General features: G+C 41.4%; 1 protein-coding gene across 1 annotated transcript; it reads right to left on the bottom strand.

Moving 5' to 3' along the window:
- Window positions 1-134: 134 nt before the first annotated feature.
- On the bottom strand, window positions 135-20,367 carry grb7 (growth factor receptor bound protein 7). The gene is made up of 15 exons (XM_085415379.1): window positions 20,230-20,367; window positions 14,133-14,301; window positions 13,172-13,289; window positions 9,464-9,620; window positions 9,268-9,389; window positions 7,178-7,252; window positions 6,104-6,241; window positions 5,899-6,009; window positions 4,923-5,021; window positions 4,756-4,839; window positions 4,552-4,668; window positions 2,638-2,695; window positions 2,450-2,537; window positions 1,529-1,622; window positions 135-1,439 (listed from the first exon to the last, which is right to left on the bottom strand). Exons 2-15 carry the CDS (start codon window positions 14,294-14,296, stop codon window positions 1,293-1,295), a joined length of 1,572 nt encoding a protein of 523 aa, XP_085271505.1. The 5' UTR covers window positions 14,297-14,301; window positions 20,230-20,367; the 3' UTR covers window positions 135-1,292.
- Between the last annotated feature and the right edge of the window lie 2,550 nt (window positions 20,368-22,917).

The following is a 22,917-nucleotide window of genomic DNA, read 5'->3' as shown; positions in this document are numbered from 1 at the left end:
GCTTTAACCGACTTTACTTAATCTGATCAAAGTTTGAGTAGTAAAAATAATCATTTTAAATTCAGAATCTTTAATATGAAAGTTTATTCAACATATAAAACATCTGAAAACATTTCATGTCAATAAAAGTCACAAATGCTGTTCAACATAATAAAATGAGTGGAAACTAAATTTGTCTTTGAATGAATAATGCCCATGTGGGTATACATGCAAACATTTCAGCAACAAATCTTCATGATAAAATCCAAAAATGAAGTGTAGTCAATCGCCCCCCCTCCCCCCTGCTGGATTTTTAATTTAAAAAAAAGCAAAAAAAAAAAAGCTGGTGCATATTTTCCAAATAAATTCTAAGCAGAAAAACATTTTGTAATTATTGCATTCTCTCTCCACCTCAACACCAGCTCTGCTTTTTGGTGTAAACTACACTTTCCCCAATTACACAGAAAACGGTCAGAAATCATCGACCTATAAAATAAAGGGTTACGACAGAGTTGATGTATAGCTTTGACCGCATCTCCTCTGCAGTTAGCTTTTTACTCTCGTAAAACCAAAACAAGACAGATTCCCCTTCACCATCATTGTGCAAATACAGCAGTGAAATAGCTTTTACTGTTACACGAATTAAAGCTGGTTCTGTTTAAGGCACAAATACAAGTACAAAAAAAAAAAACTGCAGTCAGGAGAGTGAGAATTTACATGCTACATGATTGCAACCAGGTGCATTGTATGGTTAAATGTTCTCAGTAATCCACACATGCTCTCTTCCTACGCTGAGCTGAGAAATCCATGAATTCCTCCTCTGAGCTTTGAGTCAGAGCGCCCTCTGCTGGCCACACTTCTACTGTGCAGGTGAGAATCACACACACACACACACCACCTCCTCCTCTCGCTGGTGCTGCTCGTCACAGTGAAAGTCTGACTGCTCATGGCAGCCGCAGCATGGATCCGAATCAAAGTGCACGTCATCAACATGGTCCCCAAAGCGCTAAAAAGTCTGTCTAACGCGGCTAATTAAACCGTCTCCGGTGGGGCCGCTGCTCGTTAATTAAAATTTAAAAAAAAACAAAAAAAAAAAACGCTACAGTCTGGAGCCGCACGATGTGGAGAATGTGTTTAAAACCAAAGGGAGGAGGAGCAGAGAGTATGCTTTTCGCCCGTCTTCCCTCGAGTCCTCGTCCCACAGCCTGATAAATTCATCACACTGCAGTGAGAGATTTTCTTTGACAACCTGAGTGGGGAGTTTGGGTGGTGGTGATGCAGCTGGGCAGAGGTGAGGTGAAGGAGCTGTGGGTTTATAGTGCTACGCAGACGCAGGGGTGTTTGAGGCACACTGGCAGGATGCCCTTGTTGATTTGATGAAACTCGACCAACTGCAGGAGGTCAATAAAGAGCGTGTCGCCGTCGTCCATGGTGTAGTACTTCCTGCCGCCGTTCTCAAACTGCAAACACGAAGATGATCAAAATTAGGGCGCGTCATACGCACAGAAGGCTTCTCCTTTTAAGCAGAGACTGAATGAAGGGAACTCACTGGGATCACCAGGTAGTGTTTGGTCTTCAGCTGATAGCACAGCGACAGGACGAAGCACTGAGCGTGCTGTTGGCTGTCACGAATCAGGAACATCCTGCAAAAAGCAGCTCGAGTTAAAACTGCGAGAGAAATGCACGACAGACAATCCTTCAGCCTGTGGGATCACTGGTAGAGCTACACAGAGGACATGCTTTATGTCAACTTGGCCAGTAAACCCAAATATATGATCTTCAGTACATCACTGAAACCTTCCTCTATTAAATCTGACAGGGTGGATGCTGTATGGAGTATTTTAGTACACTGCACAAAAGCACCATGAGAGGCGACCTCTACAGGTTAAAGATTGCAACTGCAAGAAGTAAACTTTGTTCATGTTTAAAAAAAAAAAAAAAAAAACCACCCACAAAGCTGTATTGAGCAAGTAAATCAGGTCGCCCAGCAAATATGGTGAAACATTCATGGGAGCTGAGCTGTAACAAAACATGGTAGCAGCATGCAAGCCTTCCAGTGAGCCATCGAGCACCAATGAGGCTTTGTGGACTACTTAGGAATTGTAAGTAAAGATGGTAACGCTTCGCACAGGAACCCTTTCAGCTCAGTGATGAGCAGAAAGTGTCAGTGGTTCCCTCTGAGAATAACAAAAGGGAGAAATAAGGGCATCACCATGTTCCCTCTGAGGTTGGGTTGTGGTGGCAGCAGGCTAAGTAGAGCAGTGGGCCTTTCCAGTTCCTTCTAGGTGACCTAACCCAGTCCGGATGAGACAGATAATCTGTCCCCATCTGTGTGTTTGGCTAACATTAATAGCAGTAGCACAACCTCAGTTTTACATTCGCATGCTAAATACTCTCCATACACAACTACTTGAATACAAACGATCAGTCCACAAGACACTCTTACAGATGTGATGCCTTTATCACTCACCCGTCCACCAGCCCCTGCTTCTCTATCAGTCTCTGTGCTTCTTTTCTGGAAACACCACCATGAAACCACAGCTGGGTCTTGTGGATGGCTAATAAGAAAATAAAAATAAATAAAATTAAAAAAAACCAAAAAAAAAAAACACAACCACCCCCGGACAACGACCCACATCTCCACTCATGTGAACTTACAGGAAGGGCTCACAGCAGAGTTCAGGTTAGGCAGACTGCACCTCAGGGCCTCTCGCCTCTGTGGCAGAGAAGGAAAAACAAGCAAGAGAAACCAGTTGAAACATCAGTCACCTCGCCTCCCAAAACAAAACACAGTAATCTCAGGCTGGGTGGTGAGTTAGCTGTAGTCTAGGTTTATCACATCAAGCTAAGAGCAAACGCCGATCAAACACAGGGAATCTAAATTTCTGTGGAAGAGAAAATCATGAAGAATTGAAGGTCTACATCTGTACCAGATATTTGTTGTGAAAAGAATTTATTCCCTTTTAGAGATCTGTATAAATATGCATGTTTTTATTAAATGTGGAAATAAAGCCTGCACCATCTCTGCTTGGATGCCTGACATCTCTCTCTCTCCGACAGCAGTGGCTGTCAGGCTTCAGTTGCTGATTTAGTGACTTTTTCCCCTCCAAAGAGCGCCTAGTGAAAAATCTATGGACGGTGCAGAGAAGGATTTGCTCTCCTGCCGCAGGCACACCTCACTCTGACTGCTGTTTACGGCGAGCAGCACCCACTCACTGTGGAACGGGGGAAAAAAAAAAAAAAAAAAAAAAAAAAAAAAAAAAAAAAAACAACGACATCTTGTGGTGTCTAAATTCCTCCGTCAGCAACCAATTTAGATTTTTCCATTAATTTTCCCATTGGTCCCATCTCACATGTACCAATTTGCATCGATGTACACAAAGTGAATATTTTTCACTTTTAAAAAAAATAAATATCGTGAAAAAGTCCACATTTGGATGCCGGAGGTTTGACGCTGCCATGGATCATTTCACCACTCATGTTTATTTATTAGCCCATTAGTTATTTTAATGGTGTTGTCATCTGTTAGGATTAGACAATAAAATCTACTGTTAGGTTTAAATAGTAAAACTTCTCAGCAAGGCAATAAAAACTTTTTATGATTCTAGTTTGAATATAACGGTCTGACATTTTTTTCCCTTGGTTGCCACAGCGACGGGTGAACGGTTAAGAGTGTCCACAACATGTAGTTTGTGCTGCAGACATTTCAAGCATTCTGGGCTGAATGTAAACAAAACAACAAGACAATTATTGATGTTATTTTGTGACCATTCACTGTTCGCCATGAGGTCGAGCTGAAACCACATTACATAAGCATCCTCACCAGGTTTCCTTTTAAAGCCTTTACAGCAAGTTTGATGGATGCTCAGATTAAAGACGTTTCACAAGTTTCACACAGGGATTATCTGGACATACTGAGTGAAACCCGAGCTGTGATTCAGAGGCCGCTCGAAGCACATCTCTGTAGGATGTCAGAGAGTAGATATTCCAAATATGTTCATTCCTCCCGGCTGCTGCTCAAACCTTGTGTTTGTAAAGGGGAAGTTTACAATTAAGAAAAATAAAGTATGCCAAGTTAATCAGCAGTCAGTTTGCTGTGCAGCAGTGGAAATGCTGACAACCATCACTGGAATATTTTAAAGCAAGCTCTGAAGCCTCAGAGGGGGAGGTGGGGGGGTTACTTTCATCTGAGAGCGCTAAAATAATTTTGTTTCTATATATAAAACCGTACAAGTGTCCTTTTAAAGTTTCTGCTTCAGTGATGTTATTAAAAGCTGTGCTTTACACGGGGTCATAACGTTGCATATAAAGCTAACAGGGATTTTATGACTCTTCCCATCAGCTCTGGAGTCTCGGCCAACTCGCCGTCAGTGTCACAGGCCGGAGCTGTTCTGGATCAGCCTCACTGCTCTCAGGTAGCACACGTCAGCTGCAAACCCGTGAGTACAATCACTGGACACTATCCAACCAGGACCAAACTGTACTAACGTGCTGGAAAGGTGCTCCATTAATAGTTTCTTTAAATTAAAAATGGGGGTCTGGTCCTGCATCAGCATCTCCCTCCATCCTTACCCTCCATGCAAGCCCCTCCTCCCGCTCAGCACTCTGGGCTTCCATCGGGTTCTGGATGACCCTCCCGCCAGCCTTCCCAGAGAAGTCCATGGCCACCAGGCTAGCCTCCGACTTTGACTGCCCACACAGATAAAAGAAGAGCATGAACATGAGAGGACGATCCAAAGAGGCTCAAACTCTGTGCATCGTGTGTGAGGAGCTCACTTTGCCATCTGCTAATTTGGATCCTTCCACTTTTTGTGGAGCTGCTTTGGACATCTCATAGTTACGCTGAAGCTGCTTCCCGTACTGACAGCACACAAGATGGTTGTAAGTACACATGGAAAATAAAATGATAAACAAGGCGTTTCTTGCATAAATATGGACAATACCTTGAACAATCTGAAGGCGGACGTCCAACAAGTTCGTGTCTGCTCGTTCTCAGCACACAGGATCTTCAGGTCCTGAACACGGATGGGATTTTTGGAAGGCTGTGCAAACACAAGTGAAAAGGTATATTTAATGGAGGTGCACAGAAACATGAAAGAAACTGCCAAAACTTAGAATAAAACAGAAATAAATGTCTCAATATGAGAGACTGGGCCACACACACACACACACACCTCCCCAATCTTTTATTTTCCATGGCAAACAAAAAGATCGCCATTCGATTCAGTGTAAATCTAACAAATCAAAACATGCAGTGCTACCAGCAGCCATAAGAAGCTGCTATTGGCTGACTGATGAGTTGAGCTGCTGTGAGACTCATTGCATGGTCGTCCACTGTGAGATGGAGGACTCCTCCAACCAGAACCTGCAGCAGGAGGAGAGCCAGTGCTCCATTTTCGCAAACCCTAGTCCAAGATGGTGGCGCCCGCGTACATCCAGCTCAATGACAAGAAAGCCAATATTTGCACCACAACTCCGTGTCAAACTATATTTAGTATCATTAATAAATTTAGACAATGTAGCTGCTCCACATGCACACCATGCTGCAGCTTGTAGCGATTTTTGGGTGTCATTTAATTTTCCTTTCAGGATATCAGGAACTGGACTCCTGACCATCTCAATCCAGCCTCCAGGCCAAATTTTCCCCATGTGTGTTTTCAATTCAGCGGCTAATCTGCAGTAAAGAAAACAGGAATGATGCCACATCTCAGCAAAGGAGTTCTGATTTTGTGCGTGCAGGTTCACCGTCATGGCTTCAGAGCCATCATTAATCCACCCGTTTCCTTCTTCGTGTGACAAGTGAAAGTGATCTTTATTGACTCAATGAGCCACAAAGACTACACAGGCAAGAGGAATGCTAAATTGAAGAGGTGACTGAACAAACATGAAAAGAAAAAAAAAAAAAGAAAAAAAGCTCACCTTAATGCAGAAGGTGAAGTCTGTCGGCGCTCCGTATAGTTTACGGCTGTTCACCACAGTGTAGACGTTCAGATCGCCCAGATCAGCCACATACTGCAGGTGACGAGGCTCCTGCTCGAAGACACACACAGAACCTCGATTTACTCAAACTAGAGGTCATGTAGTTACTGTGACTAAAGTCTGTGACTGTGCTGGACCTGCTGACCTTGGACGAGCCCTTGCTGGAGCTGTAGAGTCCCGAGCGGCGCAGGAAGAAATAGACCTTCTTCCAGGCCTTTCGACTTGGTTCTTTAACATGCAGGAAACCCTGGATCTCCGGACAGGTCCCAGACTTGAGCAGGTTCTGATGAGTAAACACGACTCATTACTACAGCATTACTGCAGGAACCTCAAATCACATACTTCCATACTTTGAAAGCACTTCAGCACTCAGAGACTCCAAGTACTCAGATGATTTAGGCACGAGTAAATGTGCATTTTGAAAGTATCTCTCTCATATTTTGTTTTAAATAGTTTTAAGAGCAGAGTCAAGGACAATGCTTTTCAGATTAAAAAATATATATATATATATATAAAATTCTAGTGTTTTCCTCACAGTGAGGATTACGGCTTTTTAATCCAGCACAGGTATCAAATCAGAACTTGGCTTTGACTCTCCGCCAGCACTACGGTACTGATACTTCATCATAACTGGAGAAAGCCAGATCAGTGCCGAGTGTAGAGCACAGCCAGCCAAGACTGGCAGAATTTTCAAAGCGTTGCAGGTCAGACGACACATTGCAATTTTTTCTAAAGTTCAAATGCAGAGCCCCAAATCTTTAAACTTTATACAGATTTTCTGTGAGTTAAATCTCTTAGAAACCCAGAGAGTCTGATTTGTTGGTTCTTTTGAGTTAATGAAAAAAGAAAAAAAAAAAAAAGTCTTGAAATGTGAATTTCAATGTGATTAAAACAATTTAACCAGTCATTTGGTTTTTCCATGCATCAGTAAGAGTTTTTTTTTTATTAAAACTTAATTAAAAACAAATACTGGCTTTTTACTTTTTAGTAATATTCATGCTGGACCCATTTCTTTTTTTGCTGTACCCTATCATTCTGATTGAACCTTTGTAAATACACGTTTCATTTTACATTGTCAATTATAATCTTAAGACGTTTTGGTTTCGCAGTGTAAACCACTGAGCAGCAACATTAAACATCATTAAGCTCTGAGCTGACAGATCTAGCAGTGCTTTCAGCGAGCCGTTGTGATTGAGCTTCTGATTTCAGGACGGTTTACCTTAATGAGCTCTGATGACGTCATACCCTTGTTGACATCAGCGCTGTCGGAGATCATGGACTCTGGGAAGAAGAGCTGTGAGAAGAAGCAGAGGACTGTCATTATACCCCTGAAACGATCAGACACTCATTTACATGACAAAGAAGCTTCTTCTCCTCCTGTGACTTCATCATCCAACCAATCAGTGAGCGGGGAACACGACAAACTACACAAAGATAAATATACACCACACCTTCCACCAATCATGATCCTTTGGTTCAAGACGTGGAGAGAAAAAAAAATTTAATAAAATGAGAGGTGATCAGAAAAAGCCCGAGGTAAATTTCCAGTCGTGTGCACAAAGAAATCAAACTGGTGCCAAACTGGCACTTTCAAAGTGCCCAGAGGGAGACGGCTGCTGTGGTTTTGTTAGCTTAAAACATGCAGGTTTCTGCACGTTCATCAACTTAAATTTAACACTAACGCAGACGGTTAATACCCAGTGTGCCCGGAGCGTGAAGATTTGATGGAAAACCAACGAGGAAACATTAAACTCTTATTATTGGCATTAAAATCTCGTTCATATAAAGGAATAACTGCACTCGCAGGACTTGCATAACTGCTATAAAAGATAATTATGCATAAACAAAATTAAAACCCACAAAAGAAATTTCATCATCAGATTTAAAAAAAAAAAAAAAAAAAAAAAACTGTTGAAACCATCCAACAGTCTGCAAAGTGAAGCATTTATGTTGTAATGTGACCGAGCAAAGATTAAATAAAGAACATTTACTCTGCAGCTTTTGTTTTCAGTGCTGTAGCCACAAATGTGGCTGGATGGGTAATTCCAGCACCAGAGGAAAGAAAATAACACCCATTGTCTGACAGGTGCTAACGTGCAGAAACGTTTTACACAATCCCAGAAAGGCAAAGTGTCTGCTGGAGTCACTGGACTGTGTTACCGACTGATTTCAGTGCAGCATTGAGCAAATGCAGCATTTACAACGTGGGAAAATCCCCACAAACAGTGTTCAGCTCAACACTTCACAGATCCAGAAAGATGGGCCAGATGTGCTGCAGAGGTGGACCAACATCTGACTTGGTCAACACCCGGTGTGCACCCTCTGCTCAAAAGCTCTTGCGATCAGACTCAAGACACCAACAGAGAGCTGCAGGAGCAAAACGCCAACCTACGTCAACTGATGGAAAATAACACGAGGCTAAGAGGACAAAGAGAAAAGCTAATAAAGTTTACATAAATTATTTTAAAATCTGATCTTAAAATATCCCCGAGTATATCCAGGGTTTGAACTTAAAATGCACTTCTGGATCTGTAAAATCTACCATGATGAGATGCAGATGTGACAGGACAGCAAAAAGAAAACTACCAAAACAAAGACAAAAGCAGAGATTGCAGATATTAAAATCTATGGCAAGAAGAGGAAAATGCATAACCTGCAATTACACTCACAACTACATGCTACGCATTTAAGGAGGAACTCCAGCCAACTGTACTATGAAATATGAATTTCAAGCCCTGTATATGTATAATAGGAGCAGTTACACCAATTATTTGACATGTACTGAAGAGGAGAGGACAGTTTCCCCAGTCTGCATCCCTGACAGCTCCCCCCTCTCTGTGAGAGGACAGTGTGGTCCAGCAGTGCTTTGGCTTTAAGAAATGTGCAGCTGCAAGTTAATCAGAGGAAACTGGCATTCATATTTAACCACATTCAGCTTGAGCGCATGGATGCTAGCGTTAGCCACACCATGCAAACTAATGTGACATAATTTAGCAACACTTCAGAGAACGCAGTATTTTCTTACTTTCACTAACATCATCTTTAACTGTGCTTCACAATTTCTGTTGCTTTATGCAACTGTGCAAGTTTAAGTCAGTGTGTCTGCACCAGCACGCAACCTGACAATCAAGCCACCATGACTTCAGGCCTTATTAACATCCACTGCACCGACTTGTTTAATAAAGACGCTGAAAATACCTCTGCTCAGAGTCTGCTGTTATGCAAGAAGGAAAAAGGGTTATTCATCTTAGAGTTCTCTCTTTAGATTTGCATTGTCACATGGTTTTAAACAAACGGCTAGCTGCATACCATTGGCTTCCTGAAGAACTCGTACTTGGCGTAGTTCTTGCAGAACATAAACCTCGTGTCACCCTTCAGAGACCAGGTCGCCTGAACCTCCAACACAACCTCGTGGTCCTCCAGACACCTCTCTGTGGAGACAGGATGAGGTATGAGAAATTTCGACATACCGCAGTTAAAAGGTTCGTTCACCGCGTCGTCTTACCCAGACCGAGGGTGGGATGGACTTCGAGGAGGGCCCAGTTTTCCTGGTCGCTGCAGTGAGCCGTCTGCACCAACATGTGGCACACCTCCCTGGCTGTGGCTCCTGGAGAAACCCACACCGACCTGCTGTGGCTGTCCTCTCCATACACCTTAATCGCCTGAACACACACACACACACACACACAATATTACCAAAAACATCATGTTTTATCCAATACTTCACACATAATGAAGTCAGCTGATGCTAATATTAATCTTTGTTAAAACAAAATTAGAAACAAAATCTAACTTCATATGATAATATGAAGTCAGATTTAGTTTATAATTTCCCAGCCTTGCATAACAGTATGTGGCACAAGGACGTAACAGTTTACGTCCTTGTGCCACATACAGACACTGCTATCATTTCCCCTGCACTTTAAAAAGAAAGAAAAAAAAAGACCTCATTGATAAGCACGTTCTTATTTAACAGCAGAACAGATGTGATTAAAGCCCATCAGCTCAGATTCCTGAGCATCCATCCTCGGATGTGTCTTGTAGTGGGATCCGTCTTCGCTCCCACCCTCTACATTCACGTTAAGCCACCTGAACTTAACCGCGATAGGTCACCGAGTTAAGGGAGGAGCAGAAGAACGCTCCGTTTTAAGAATTCAGTGTGAGACTCAGCTTTGAGGTTCATATTACCTCCAATTACACACTTGCCGTACCACCTAGTGACAATTATCACAACCACATCAGGCAATAAATAAACTATAATAACCAGATGAGGAAAATAGATCAGTGTTGGATTTGGAATGAGCCAATGAAAACTGCTTTTTAAAAGCAGCATTTAGGATCCTGGAGAGAGTCTGCAGATGCTCTGCTCGTATCACCACTGAGGTGCTAGACGCTACGTGCACAGTATGATATCAAGCTCACTGCTGGCACCACTGGCTATACCTGTGGAACAACTGTAGTGCGAGGTAAAAACAGCACTGAGACGCAAACAAGTGCGCTACACGGGTCTTGCAGCTGGTTTTGGCACCGTTTCAACATCAGCGCATTCGAGACAAGCAGCCAAGATCCTGCCAACTGTTGTGCAACGTCAGACAGCCACAATGTATTTAATAAGCCTTGACACTTAAATTGAAGGACTTTTAAATTCTTCCTAATTTTAGTGTGATATGAGCGAGGCTTGTTTTATTCTTCATCTTGTTTGCATCTTAACTTTGAGCATCTACACCGCAGGCTTCAGACCCAATCCTCTCCCATCTTCATCTTCTTCTGCACACGCTGAAGTAAACAGACCGATGAAGCAGTCGTGTCCATGCACTCCCGATGCTGCTGAGGTGAACTGAGTGCAGGTTATTCACCGGTCAGGATGAGACAGAGCGCTGCTGTCTGACACTGTCTGGATCTCGCAGCACGCTTTCAAGCAAAAGACAACGAACCTGCCCGACCAGAAACCCCTGAAACCTGCGCCTGTCAATCAATTAAGTCCAGACTGGTTGGGCGAGTGACTGCGTCAGACATAATAAATAATAGGTACCCATTGACCAAGTGGGATTATGGGGGAGGAAAATTCTTTTAGCTGAAATCCCCACAGGTCAGCATCCAGTCAGTCCACGGACTATTCACTCGGCTCATTTGAAAAAGATAAATACATACGTTTCCGTATTTAAGACACAAAGCTCATGATTTTATCTTTTAATCCAAAAGGAACTGGTTTCACTGGTTTACTACAGACACCTTTACACTCATGCACATGTGCGCTAATGGAAAGCAAAGAGTGAAGACTATCCTCTATGCTAGTCATTCATAACCTCCAGATCGCCACAGCCCATTTGGAAAGCTGAAAATCTTCTGCAGCCCACACGCAGCTGACTCACGACTCTGTTCACAAGCTTTTGTGTTTCCAGATTCATTTCAATCTCATCCCTCGTTTGTTTCTTTTCAGGTTAATGCTCCATTAACGACTTTGCATCCTGCGCTGGTTTAGTTTTTCCTGCTACTGATGGGATCAAAAACAGGTCAGGATGCATTATTTTTAATCAAGATTACTAAATTAAAACTTTTTAAATTAATTGTTTGATGGCTCAATGTTACCTGTGCATTTGAGTTGATCATTTCATTTTCAGAATTTTTGGAAACCAAAATGGTAAATTAAATTAAAACCCAATTAATCAGCTTGTGCAAAGATCCTCTGCTTTTTGTGCCAGCACCAGATGTTTAACCAGCTGCAGGGAGTCAGAAATTTACCAAGGTCCAACATGGATACATCCCGGCTCAGAGACGGTGTGTTGGAGGAACAGAGTTCAGGTTTCTTTGCAGGACAGTCAAGTTCTTCCACAGCAAAGTGGAAAAAGGATTTATTATTTATGGAAGTGCTTTTGGCCATTCCTTGTGTCTGCATGACTAAACTCCTGTGCACAAATTGTGGCCTCAAAGCTGGACTCACACTCTCTCGCTCAGCTTCTTGATCTGGATGAACCCACCATTCTGTGATTTTACAGATGGCAGCAAAGATCAGCTTTAGTTTCAGTATTTTATCGCTGTGTGTGGAGCTGCTGGTGATGGATGGGAGCAGCTGAAAAGATTGTTTTCTTCCCCTTTAAGCTTGCTGAGCAGGTGGTGTGACAAAAAGACTTTCACTGGGTTTTTGATTGTGATACGCTAATGAAGCGCGTCTGCTGTCGAACCTGAAAATAAATTTTTCACTCCACCTGGGTTCACCGTCCCAGTCATGGCGCCTCTGTGCTGCTGGCCATGTGTAAAAGAAGGCAGGCTGCAGCTTCATCTTAAAGCCCACGCAGAGTCACACTCAGTTTCACTAACCTCAAACGATTCATTTAAAGAGAAGGAAGTCTACTGACTATTGGGACACTGATTTTGTTGAACCCTGGAAAGACCTGAAGACTGCCTCAGGGGAACAAAAAGTTAAGTCACGCCGAGTGCATTTCAGCTCACGCAGACGTCACTCAAATCGAGGGTGACAAAAGGTAAGAGCATCGATATTTTCTGGTGGAATATTCAGAAAAAAAGTGAAGTAATAAATCCAGTCCACAGCTGGCTCGCGCATCACGCTGACATGCTGATGTAACTGCAGACATGTTTACTCTGGCAGTGTTTGTGATTCAAAATAAGTCCATGCAGGCATGGCAACATAGCTCTGCTGTCAGTCACAATCAGACAGGTAAAGGCTCCGTGTTCTGATAGCACCTGTCAGCCAAGCAGGTGTGATGGAATTCACTCAGTAGAAGCTCTGATTAGCCCAAACAAACACTTTCTAAAAGTACAATAAATCCCATGAAAATAAAAGACCTAAACCAACAGAGTGTTTCTCCATGTCGTACTTTCTAACTCCTCTAGCCTGACTCTGGCACTCAGCCGCAAGTGAAACTGAAATTACAACCTAATGTAGAAAAAACAAACAAAAAAACAGGAGGATCCACTGGGGACAGCTTTCAAAGGTGGATTAATGATAATTTGCCTGCAGAATTGTAAAACGTATTCTTTTAAAAGGCATGACTGAAAGTCTGAAATGAGGTTTGAATTCAGGGAAACTGAAAATGGGGAATGAAAGGATTAAACATGCAGTGGTCACTTTAACAAAATAGTCAAAATAAAGAGACTTTAGAGCTATTAAAAACACAAAAAGAATACTTACTACTGGAAACATTTAAAGGGTTACCTTGGATCTCTGAATTAGCTGATTAGGAAGGACACTTACATGTTTGTCACTCGACTGTGGTGGAAATGAACTGATGAGCACCGGAGATTTGGAAAGCTCAGGGAACGGGTTTGGTATGGACGGGACAGAGGAAGAGAACGACTCCACGCCCTTCGCCCTGAAACATTCAGACAGAAAGAACACAACGACATCAAAATGAGGCAAACTCAGAAAAACTGACAAATAAGCTCATTGTGCAGTTAAATGATAAGCCTAGTAATGTTCTATATTTATCTTGATGATAAAAAAATAATCTACTGTAACAAGCATGATGCAGACACAATGAAGCCGATTATATTCATATCTATTGGTGCTGAGAATTGAGACAAATGAATCCCAACAACAAGTCTCACGTGTTTGAGACAGAAGTTGACGTAGCTAACTGCAGCGTGCACATAAACTCAACAACATGACAGGTCGCCCCTGCAGGCCTGCACTCATATTGCACGTTGATCAGACATTGAGAGGTCAGGTAAGGTACCAAGACAACATTCATTAGCAGCCAGTCATCGGTATCTGGTGATGAGGGGGGGGACTGCAGCAGTGGGAGAGCCTATATTCTTTCTCCCACTGCTGGAAAGAGGAACCGGTCTCCTCTTCCTGATCTTGCCTAACGTGGAACACCTATTCATTTTACTGCGCTGACACCGAGGTGATGACATCTCTGCATCATGAGAACGTCGCTCTCTTTGTCTTAGCTCATCCATCAAGCCGTGATAAAGAACCCCAGCAAAGAAAAGAAGTCAAACAGCACCTGTGTGACATCTACCCACTGACAGCTCGCAGTATTTATTACATCTTTAAGCCTGGGAGGAACAGAAACTCACTTCTTTAAACATCAGATGACTCTTGAGTCACTGACTTGAGTCAACATCCACCTCCTTCTTCATGAGTTTAATGATTCATGTCCATGGTGTGTGTATTGAGCAGTCACCGTGACTAATGTGTGTGCTGGTCGTACCTGTTTGAGGTAATCAGGATGGGTTGGGAGCGGCGGATGGATGGCGAGTCTGATACCAGAGGAGCCAGAGTGAGAGTAGAGCTGCCCAACAGCGTCTCGGACGATTCCTCCTTCGTCTCTGAGCCCTCAAACACTTCTGACCATGAACCTGCCACCTCCATCATGTTACCTGAGGGCAAAGGTGAAGGTCAGCCCTTAGTCACAGGCTGCTCGAGAGCTCAGGTTTATTATTATAGCCGATGTCGTCCTTGTTGCAATGACCTTGCTGGTGAAATCCACATGCAAAATACTGCTGACCTTTACTCAGACAGAGGGAGTGTTCCAAGTGCTAAATGTATACTTAAAGCTTAATCAGCCAGCTGTACGTCACAAATGTGAGATTAAGCATAACAACATTTGTGCTGCATTATTGGAGCGATATTAATAGAAACAGTAAACACTTCCTGCTGATTCCAGATTTTCCATCCATTTATTTTTGACTACCCAAATCAGGGTCATGGTTGGGCTGGAGCCAGCTGTCATACGGCATTCGCACCTACAGCCAGTTTAGGATTAAACCATCATGGATGTTTTTGGACAAACTTTACATTATTTTGTATATATCCAGTATTTTTCATTAGCTATTGTTTCAGGATTATGTTCTATATTGATGGTTTAGTCAAAACATATTGACTAGATACAATTTCAAGCCCATTTTCTGTGTTACTTATGTTGGCCTTTTCTAAAAGTTTAAGCCTGTAGGGTAACAATCTCTTGTATCTGCCTCATTTTCATTCATTTCACCAAAACTACTTTCATAAGTTTTTCAAAATAGACAGATATTATGCCACTGCCATTCAGAGGTACTACCTACCTACTTTATTAGGAACACCTGTTCATCGCCTCACTAACACAGACAACAGCGGAAGTTCAAACCGAGCATCAGAATGGGGAAGGAATGGGGGGAGAGGAGGGAGAGACGCAATTTAAGGGAAGTGAGTTTGAATGTCGGAGATGATCTGAGATTTTTCCCCACATAGCCTTTATAATTTACAGATTATGATCTGAAAGGGAGAAAATGTTCAATAAGCAACGGTTCTCTTGGTTACATGATCAGTGCTCAGGTAGGCTGTGGGCTTTAGACAGCGACAGGACTACGAAGTGTTCAGAGCACCGCGAGTCACCACATGTCAGTGAACACGTCACAGACGAGCAGCTGGTCCAAAAATTATCTCCACACTTCAGTTAAATATAATTTCTTTGTTTTGAATTAAAATCTTCAATATAACATGAAGATAATAAGTGCAGAAAAATACTGCTTCACTTCCTAATAACAAGTACTGAAATGTGTATGCCTGCACTGAGATATCACCAAATAAATTTTTTTTTTTTTTAAAAACCACACAACCTCACACGTTATCATTTATAATCTCAGGGAATACTTAAGCTTCTCTCTTCTCTTTAATTCATGACAGTAATATTAGAAAGGAGGTTTAGTTTTTAACCATATGTTGACAAACTACTGCACATAGAGGTTTGTTTTTCAGATCTGCTGCTGATCTCCGGAAGCTCTTTTTGTCACCATGTTTGTGCAAATTGGCGATAAACAAAATACCTCTCATAACATGACAACAATTACACGCATTAGCATACAATACTACTAGAACAACAGCTCGGTTGAGTCATGTTTGTCTTTCTGAAAATAAACCTGTGTGGCAGACAGCCCGAGATAAATGTGAACCTGATTTTCCACAAACACCTACTGCTGCGGCGCACCGTCTGAATATGAAAACAGATTTCCTTATAGGTCGCTGAACATTTCCGTAAACACCCACACCGTGCTGCAACAGAGAGCACTGATTTGGTTTGTATCAAATAAAAGAAAGCATGAAGTTTTAGTGTCGTTTTGTTTGTTTTTTTAAATCATTTGCATTTTCAGGACGGGGTCTGTCTGTGTGGAGTTCACATGTTCTCCCTGTGTCTGCGTGAATTCTCTCCGGCTTCCTCACACAGTCCAGAGACATGCAGTTACTGGGGATAGGTTAATTGGTAACTAAATTGCCCATAGATGTGAATGGTTGTCTGTGTGCGTGTGTTAGCCCTGCAACAGCCTGGCGACCTGTCCAGGGTGTACCCTGCCTGTCGCTCTAAGACAGCTGGGATAGGCTCCAGGCTCCAGCCCCCCCGCACCCATGAAAAGGATCAGCAGAAGAGGATTGATGGCATTTGCATTTTTTCCTGGAGCTGAACCATTTTAAACAAAAACAGTTTAACATTCTCTCAAAGATCTCTTCTCAAACTAGTACTGATTGCCACTAATAATTGAAGTACCCGCTCGGATACTTTAGGATTTTATCAAATACAAACCTCTTAAAAATCATTTTTAATCATTTATAAGCAAATTCTAGAAAAAAAATACAAGTCAAGCTTATATAAAAACAGAGTTACAGGTTCATAAAAGCTGGAAAAGCAGGGTTAATACAGTTTTACTATCATTGTATTTACTTTGAGTTCACCGCTAACAAGGGTTTCTTTCTTTTTTTTAAGTTTCATATTTAGCTGGTGGAGAGGCGCTAGCCATGTGATAGACATCTTACACAGACATGTCTATCTTCTAAGACATTTGTTTATTCTGAAACGCTAAAAACATTTCCTCCATACTTCTTCCAAGATTTATGTTGAACCATCAGATACAACTTTCTGTTGCTCCGTCTAATCTAGTTTATTTTTATTTTAGTGAACCGATCTTTTCTCCTTAAATGATAATCTGCCAGAGCACATTCAGTCACATCAGGAAACATCTCACTTTAATAATTCTGCATCAGTTTGCCAACGGGTCCAAAAAGTGTTGTGCAAAAAGCCGTCTGCAGCAAACCGACCAGACAAATATACCTGTGACGCTTCTCCTAAACACTTTTCCTTGATCATGATGAAAAAAAAGTCATGAGATCAAGGAAAGGTGAGAAGGATAACTCCTAAAGACGTGAGGAAACAAAAACAAAAAAGAAAAGAATCTTTCTGCGCTTGCATGTTGCTGACGTCAAACTAAAATCCAGGAGGTGAATCTTCGATACTTTACCCACTGAGTTTTTACTGGCTTTCCTGAGCCACTGGTGAAAAATACCACTTCACTGCCAGAGCTGTAATTTCAAATAAATAGAAATGATGATCGAGAGCAGCTCCTGCCTTCATTTAAGCTTTCTGTGCCTGAAGTTCAATTAATTCATGCAACACTTAAATTCAGGTTAAAACTAATACTAATTTTTAAGGTTGAAACCATATCAGTGGGTCACAGCATGAAAGGGAAGCGAAACCAAACAAAACTGCAAATTAACATTTGCATGATCTGTGTCACTGATCACTGTAAGAAAGCAAACATATGTACTATTGGATGGCATCAGCTCTTTTCCTTGCATTAAGGAGGATCCAGTATATCCTCTGCTAAAGGACGCAACAAAGGAAGCATTGCAGTACCTTACAATTTTATCCCAAAATAAGATTTCACTATTACTTCCACCATCACAGCTCTCATACACACCGTCTCTAGTTTGAAGCAGCCTAGAAGTCTCCCCTGCTCTCACTGCGAGGTTCACTGTGGTTCAGAGTTTTGCTTCATGACATTTCAAGCAAACCACCATCAATTGTACCATCGGCAGTAAACCTGCTCCACCACCTCGCTGCTGTCAGTTTTACACCTCAGATTTGATCTGAATTTTATCACGCTCCTGTCATTTATCAGATTTCTCATTTTAAAATTATGCCAAGCTGCCAATTAAAGGCCTTCGAAACAAGGTTTGTTTCCAATTTGAAAACTTGACTCGTCACTTTTGACACGCATTTTTTATGATTCATATTCGAACAATTAGACATTGTCCTCTCTCAGAAAAGCCCTGAATGTCTACGCTGTACAGACACAATGAACCCAGAGCACACTGACTGGGTTTATTGTCTCCTTGTTATTGCCATGCAGATCGCGTAGCAGGTGACGAGCTGTGCTGCCAGTCTGCAGGTTTTTTAAAAAACACCATCCTTACATCAGAGCCGGGGTATCCGAACATTGCCTTTATTCTCAAAACAGCAGATCAATAACACTGCCCTGTTCAAACACAGACACCCAGTGTGCAGCGGTTAGTGGTGCAAAATCTCCCCAGTTTGAAAGAGCCATGTGTGAACAGGTGTACACGCGTTTAAAGAAGAAAAGCACCGGTGGACCTCAAAGCAGCTGAATGAAATCTGCAACTTCAAGTCAAGGGCTGCCAACACTATTCATCTGCTTGAAATGGCGTGTGTGCACGCGAAAAATCCCCATCACTACAAATAAAGTACCACAAACCCGAGTTACACATTAAAATATCAAAGTATTCATTTCAGACTGCAAAAGAAACAAACCCTCACCGAGTCACGTCTGATTGACTTCACTGTTAAGAAAGGGCCTTCTCACAATACAGCAGAGCAGTTTAACTGTATCAGCTGCAGACTGATTACTACTAAAATAACAGTTTAAATCTGGCTAATTTTCATAATTCATTCGGCAACAATTTTCTGGGGTCTTTAAAATATCTAACAGATAAAAGTCTCAAACCTCTGAAGCTCATTAGTTTAATATATCTGATTTTGTATCATTCCTTATTAATAAGGGGCAAATCATCCCATTTTATTAGCGAAGTAGTGACCCTGTTTCTCCATAATCAAATTTCCCTCGAATAAATGCTTCACCAGTGGCAAAATTATTCATTTCACAGTTTAAGACTTGACTTTTAAGGGTTTTTTTTTTTGCCACATTTAGGTCTACCTCAGATGTGATTGATCATTTATCATTGACACACATTGCAATATACTCGTTCTATGAAATCTCTCACTTGTAATGATTTAACTTGTGAAAATGACATTTTATTGATTGATTTATTAGGATAAATAAGTCCAACTTCCTTTACAACTACTAAAAGTCGGAATGAATTATAATCCAACAGTACAGTTTACAGTAGGCCAATGATAAGGCTCCTCTTGTAGATGCAGTACCTGAAACATGCCGACACATGGAGGGAAAACACTTATCACTGATTGGCAGTGTAGGCGTTTATCCGCCAACTAAGAAACACTGTTTCATAATTTCCCATTAAAGCTTCGACCTTATGTTAAGAAATGTGACACATTTATCTGTAGGCGTCAGTGAAACTGCCAGCAAACGTAACACCTGTGAGGTACAGATGTAGCGCTAGAACTTAATACTAAAATTAAGAAAAGTGTCTTAAACGTGTTTATTTTGTCCAATTCATTCAGTTATTTAGTTGAAACCAGGCCAATGATAAAGTCGGCCACGTTCGGCTAAACCCATCCCTAGATGTAATCTTTTATTGGCGAAATCACAGTGCGCTCAAGGGAAGGAATTCATTTCACAAGTCACACTCAAACCCTTAAAGCTTATCCCGGGGAATGTTTGGGTCAGCTCACAGCCTCTTATCACATCTGTAAATGAAAAGAGAGCCAGCTGTACAAACTGACAGCAGCAATTAAGTCCCAAATCACAGCTAACACAGGTGAGGCGTAAGCGCCGTCACAGAACTCCATAGTCAAACTGTGGGATAATCGCCCACGTGCTTTCCTATAACATCAGTCCAATTGAACACAGCTGTATTTCATTAAGACAAAAACAGTGATCAATTCGGTCAAGTTCGGTTGACTATACGAGTCATTTTAACATTATTTGGGAAATATTTGTTTGTTAGGTAAATAAACTGATTTCTCAAGTCCACCTTAAAGCCTTCAAGCATGGACTCAGGAATCTTTGAGTTCTCTCGACACATCGCGCTTCTTACCGCATCTGCAAACAATAAATAACGAGCTGTGCACCCTGGAAGCCCCAATAAGGCCCGAACTCAAGCCGACACAGGTGAGTTCTAGGCACGGCGCCAGAACTCTTTAATGAAACCACGAAAAAAAAAAATGGTACAAGTGTCTTTACAAAGTGTCCGTCTAATTAAACACATACGTAATTAGTTTAAATTGAGCCAATTCGGCCGAGTTCGGCTGACACCTTGACTTAAGATAAAGCTTCATACGTGCTACAAAACCAGCCTGCACCTGTTCTGACAACCAGCTACCATCTTTGAAGACTTACCTGTAAACTCCGTCTGTTAGGTTGGCGGGTTTCAGCTGTCAACCATACTGTTAATATCCTACTCTGATGCTGAGCTTCGCGTTTTTCTAACCCACGGCAGCCAAACAGAAAGCCGATAACTGCGTATGTGTGCTAAAGAGGTGAGAGGGGGAGGAGCCAGTGCGTCAGGTGTGCACGGTGGCCCCTCCCCCTCCCTCGCCGAGGCCCTTGCTGCCGTTTACGGATTAAAAAAAAACAGTTTAAACATGTCTGTACCTTCCGGGTTCATGAACTCTTGTGCCATTTTTATTTCTCCTGGAAAATACCAAGACACTTACATAAAGCAGAGAGTACAGAATCAAACCTGAACACAGAATATTCTGAGCCAGTAAAGCAGGGTGGACTCAGGTAAAAGGAAAGAATTTGAGGAGAAATCTCTTTTGATGGGTAGTTTTACCCATGATTCATAGATCAAATGGTCATTTTGCATCCAGAGCCTCTTGTTTTACTATAGTTTTACTTATTTCACACGTCCCTTGGGAGTGTCTCTGCAGTTTTTCCACGTCTAGTTTTACTTCCTTTATGCATCTTTCCCGTACCCTGTCACTTTGTGGTTATTTGTGCCTCTGTGCATCCCAGTTGTGAGGTCTCATTTTTTTATTTTAAGTATTTTGTATCTGTTTTGAGAATTTTCCATCTCTATGGAGATGTTTTGTATCATCTCTGCATTTTTATATCGTTTTAAATCACTTTGCATCAGTTTTGTTATTATTTTCTCTCTTTCTGTCTCATTGTGATATTTTTATCCTCGTGTCACTTTGTGATCATTTGGGCCTTTTTGTCTGCTCTGCCTTACTTTGTGTCTGCTTTTTGCATCTCTCTGCTCATTTTGCATGCAGTTGTGTAACCCAGGTTTTGTTGCTTTGCATTACTTTAGTTATTCTGCACCTTTTTTGGCTCGTTTATAGCTCTATGCAGTTTTTTGTGTCTCTAAGTAGCTCTTTGTAGCACTATAGTTAGCTTGGATAATTTTGTGGTCACTTTTGAGTGTCGTTGTGTTTGCATTGCATCTGTTTATCTGTAGCTATTTTGCATCTTTTTGCATTAATTGTATGCCAGAAAAGTCTCTTTAATCTTCTTAGAGCAGAGGCCCAACTAGAAGAGCAAGAAAACGTGGCCTTCTTTGTCCACGCGGGAACCAGAAATCTTTGCTGGTTTAATATTAAAAGTCACTGATTGGCTGCCTTTACTGTTTAAAGCAGGGGTCCCCAATCCCAGTCCACGAGGGCCAGTGTCCCTGCAGGTTTTAGATCTCACACCTGAATCACATGATTAGTTCATTACCAGGCCTCTGGAGAACTTCAAGACATGTTGAGAAGGCAATTTATCAATTTAAATCAGCTGTGATGGATCAAGGACACATCTAAAATCTGCAGGGACACCGGCCCTCATGGACTGGGATTGGGGACCCCTGGTTTAAAGGTTCCATCCAACTTCATCCAGCAGTTTCAGGATTGATTTATTTTCATTTACTGCATATACAAGGCTTTTATATTTTAAAGTAGTATTTTTGCTTCATTTATCAAAGTTGAACTTTTTAAAAAAATATATATGAATAAATTATCTCACAATTTAGTCAAGAAAATAACTGGCTAGAAAAAAAAACAGATTTGGGCACTTTAGTTTTTATTATTTTGATATTTTAACATCTGAAATTTAATAGCGAATAAAAATGAACAATCTGGGCCTTTTTTGTGTTTCATATAAACTAATAAAAACTTTGTTTTTTGCTTGTTTGTTTTTACCAGACACCAAAATGCTTTTTCTGCCTTACTTATGACCAATAGCTTCTATTTTATAGTTTCATTCTCACTCAGACTGGAACTCTAGTCTGCAGTAGGCCTGCATGTACGTGACTGTGTATGTTTGTCTCCACCTAGAGGTTAAATCTGGAGGCTGGAGTTTTCTGTTCAAAGTTTAACCAGCAGTTTAGTCCTGGTTACATTTTTACAGACTGCTGTCAGAGCAAGAAACAGTTTAAAGAAGACATTCAACAATCAAAGTTAAAATTTCATAAACAAATTCATGTTTAAACTTAAAGGAAACACTTCTGCCTCTGCAAGGTAATTATGCAAACCTGTGCCTTCACAGTAATTTCACATCATGAATGCAGCAACTTCATTTATTAAATCTTTTTCTCTTCTCTTTTAGAAAGGTTTGCTGTTATTTCCTGATAGATTAAGAATTCCCACAGTTCAGTCAAACGCAGACTTTGTGCTGGCGAAAGAAAATTTTAAGAAGTGCGTCTGAGTAAACCCAACAGGAACAGAAACGCTGTCCTGAAGAGAAAACAACCTAGTATATCTTTCTTTTCCTGGTTAGTGTTTCTGCAGCCAGCAGCCACTTCAGCAGACAGACGTTTTTACTATATGGAGAGCCAGGAGAGCCAAACTGAATGAATTAATATTAAGACGCGTTTCCTTTATTTTGCATCAATGACAGGAACCCTCCTCTGTACAGTCATCAACACATTTTGACAGCATAACATCACCTTCAGTTTGCAGAGTCATATGTTTTAGATAAAATATATCAATCACTCCTACTTTACATAAATATTTAAATTAGGTGAAATTTAACTTTGGAGAATAGATTGCCTGCATTGCAACTCATCCTTACCTCCATAGACCCCATATTAAAACGTTTAATTTG

The sequence above is a fragment of the Rhamphochromis longiceps genome, linkage group LG8, assembly GCF_057381845.1.
Source record: "Rhamphochromis longiceps isolate RC_006_pf linkage group LG8, R_longiceps_female_GT1.1, whole genome shotgun sequence".
NCBI classification, from domain to species: Eukaryota; Metazoa; Chordata; class Actinopteri; order Cichliformes; family Cichlidae; genus Rhamphochromis; species Rhamphochromis longiceps.
The sequence above is the reverse complement of the archived record's forward strand: the minus strand, read 5'-3'. Positions and strand labels throughout refer to the sequence as shown.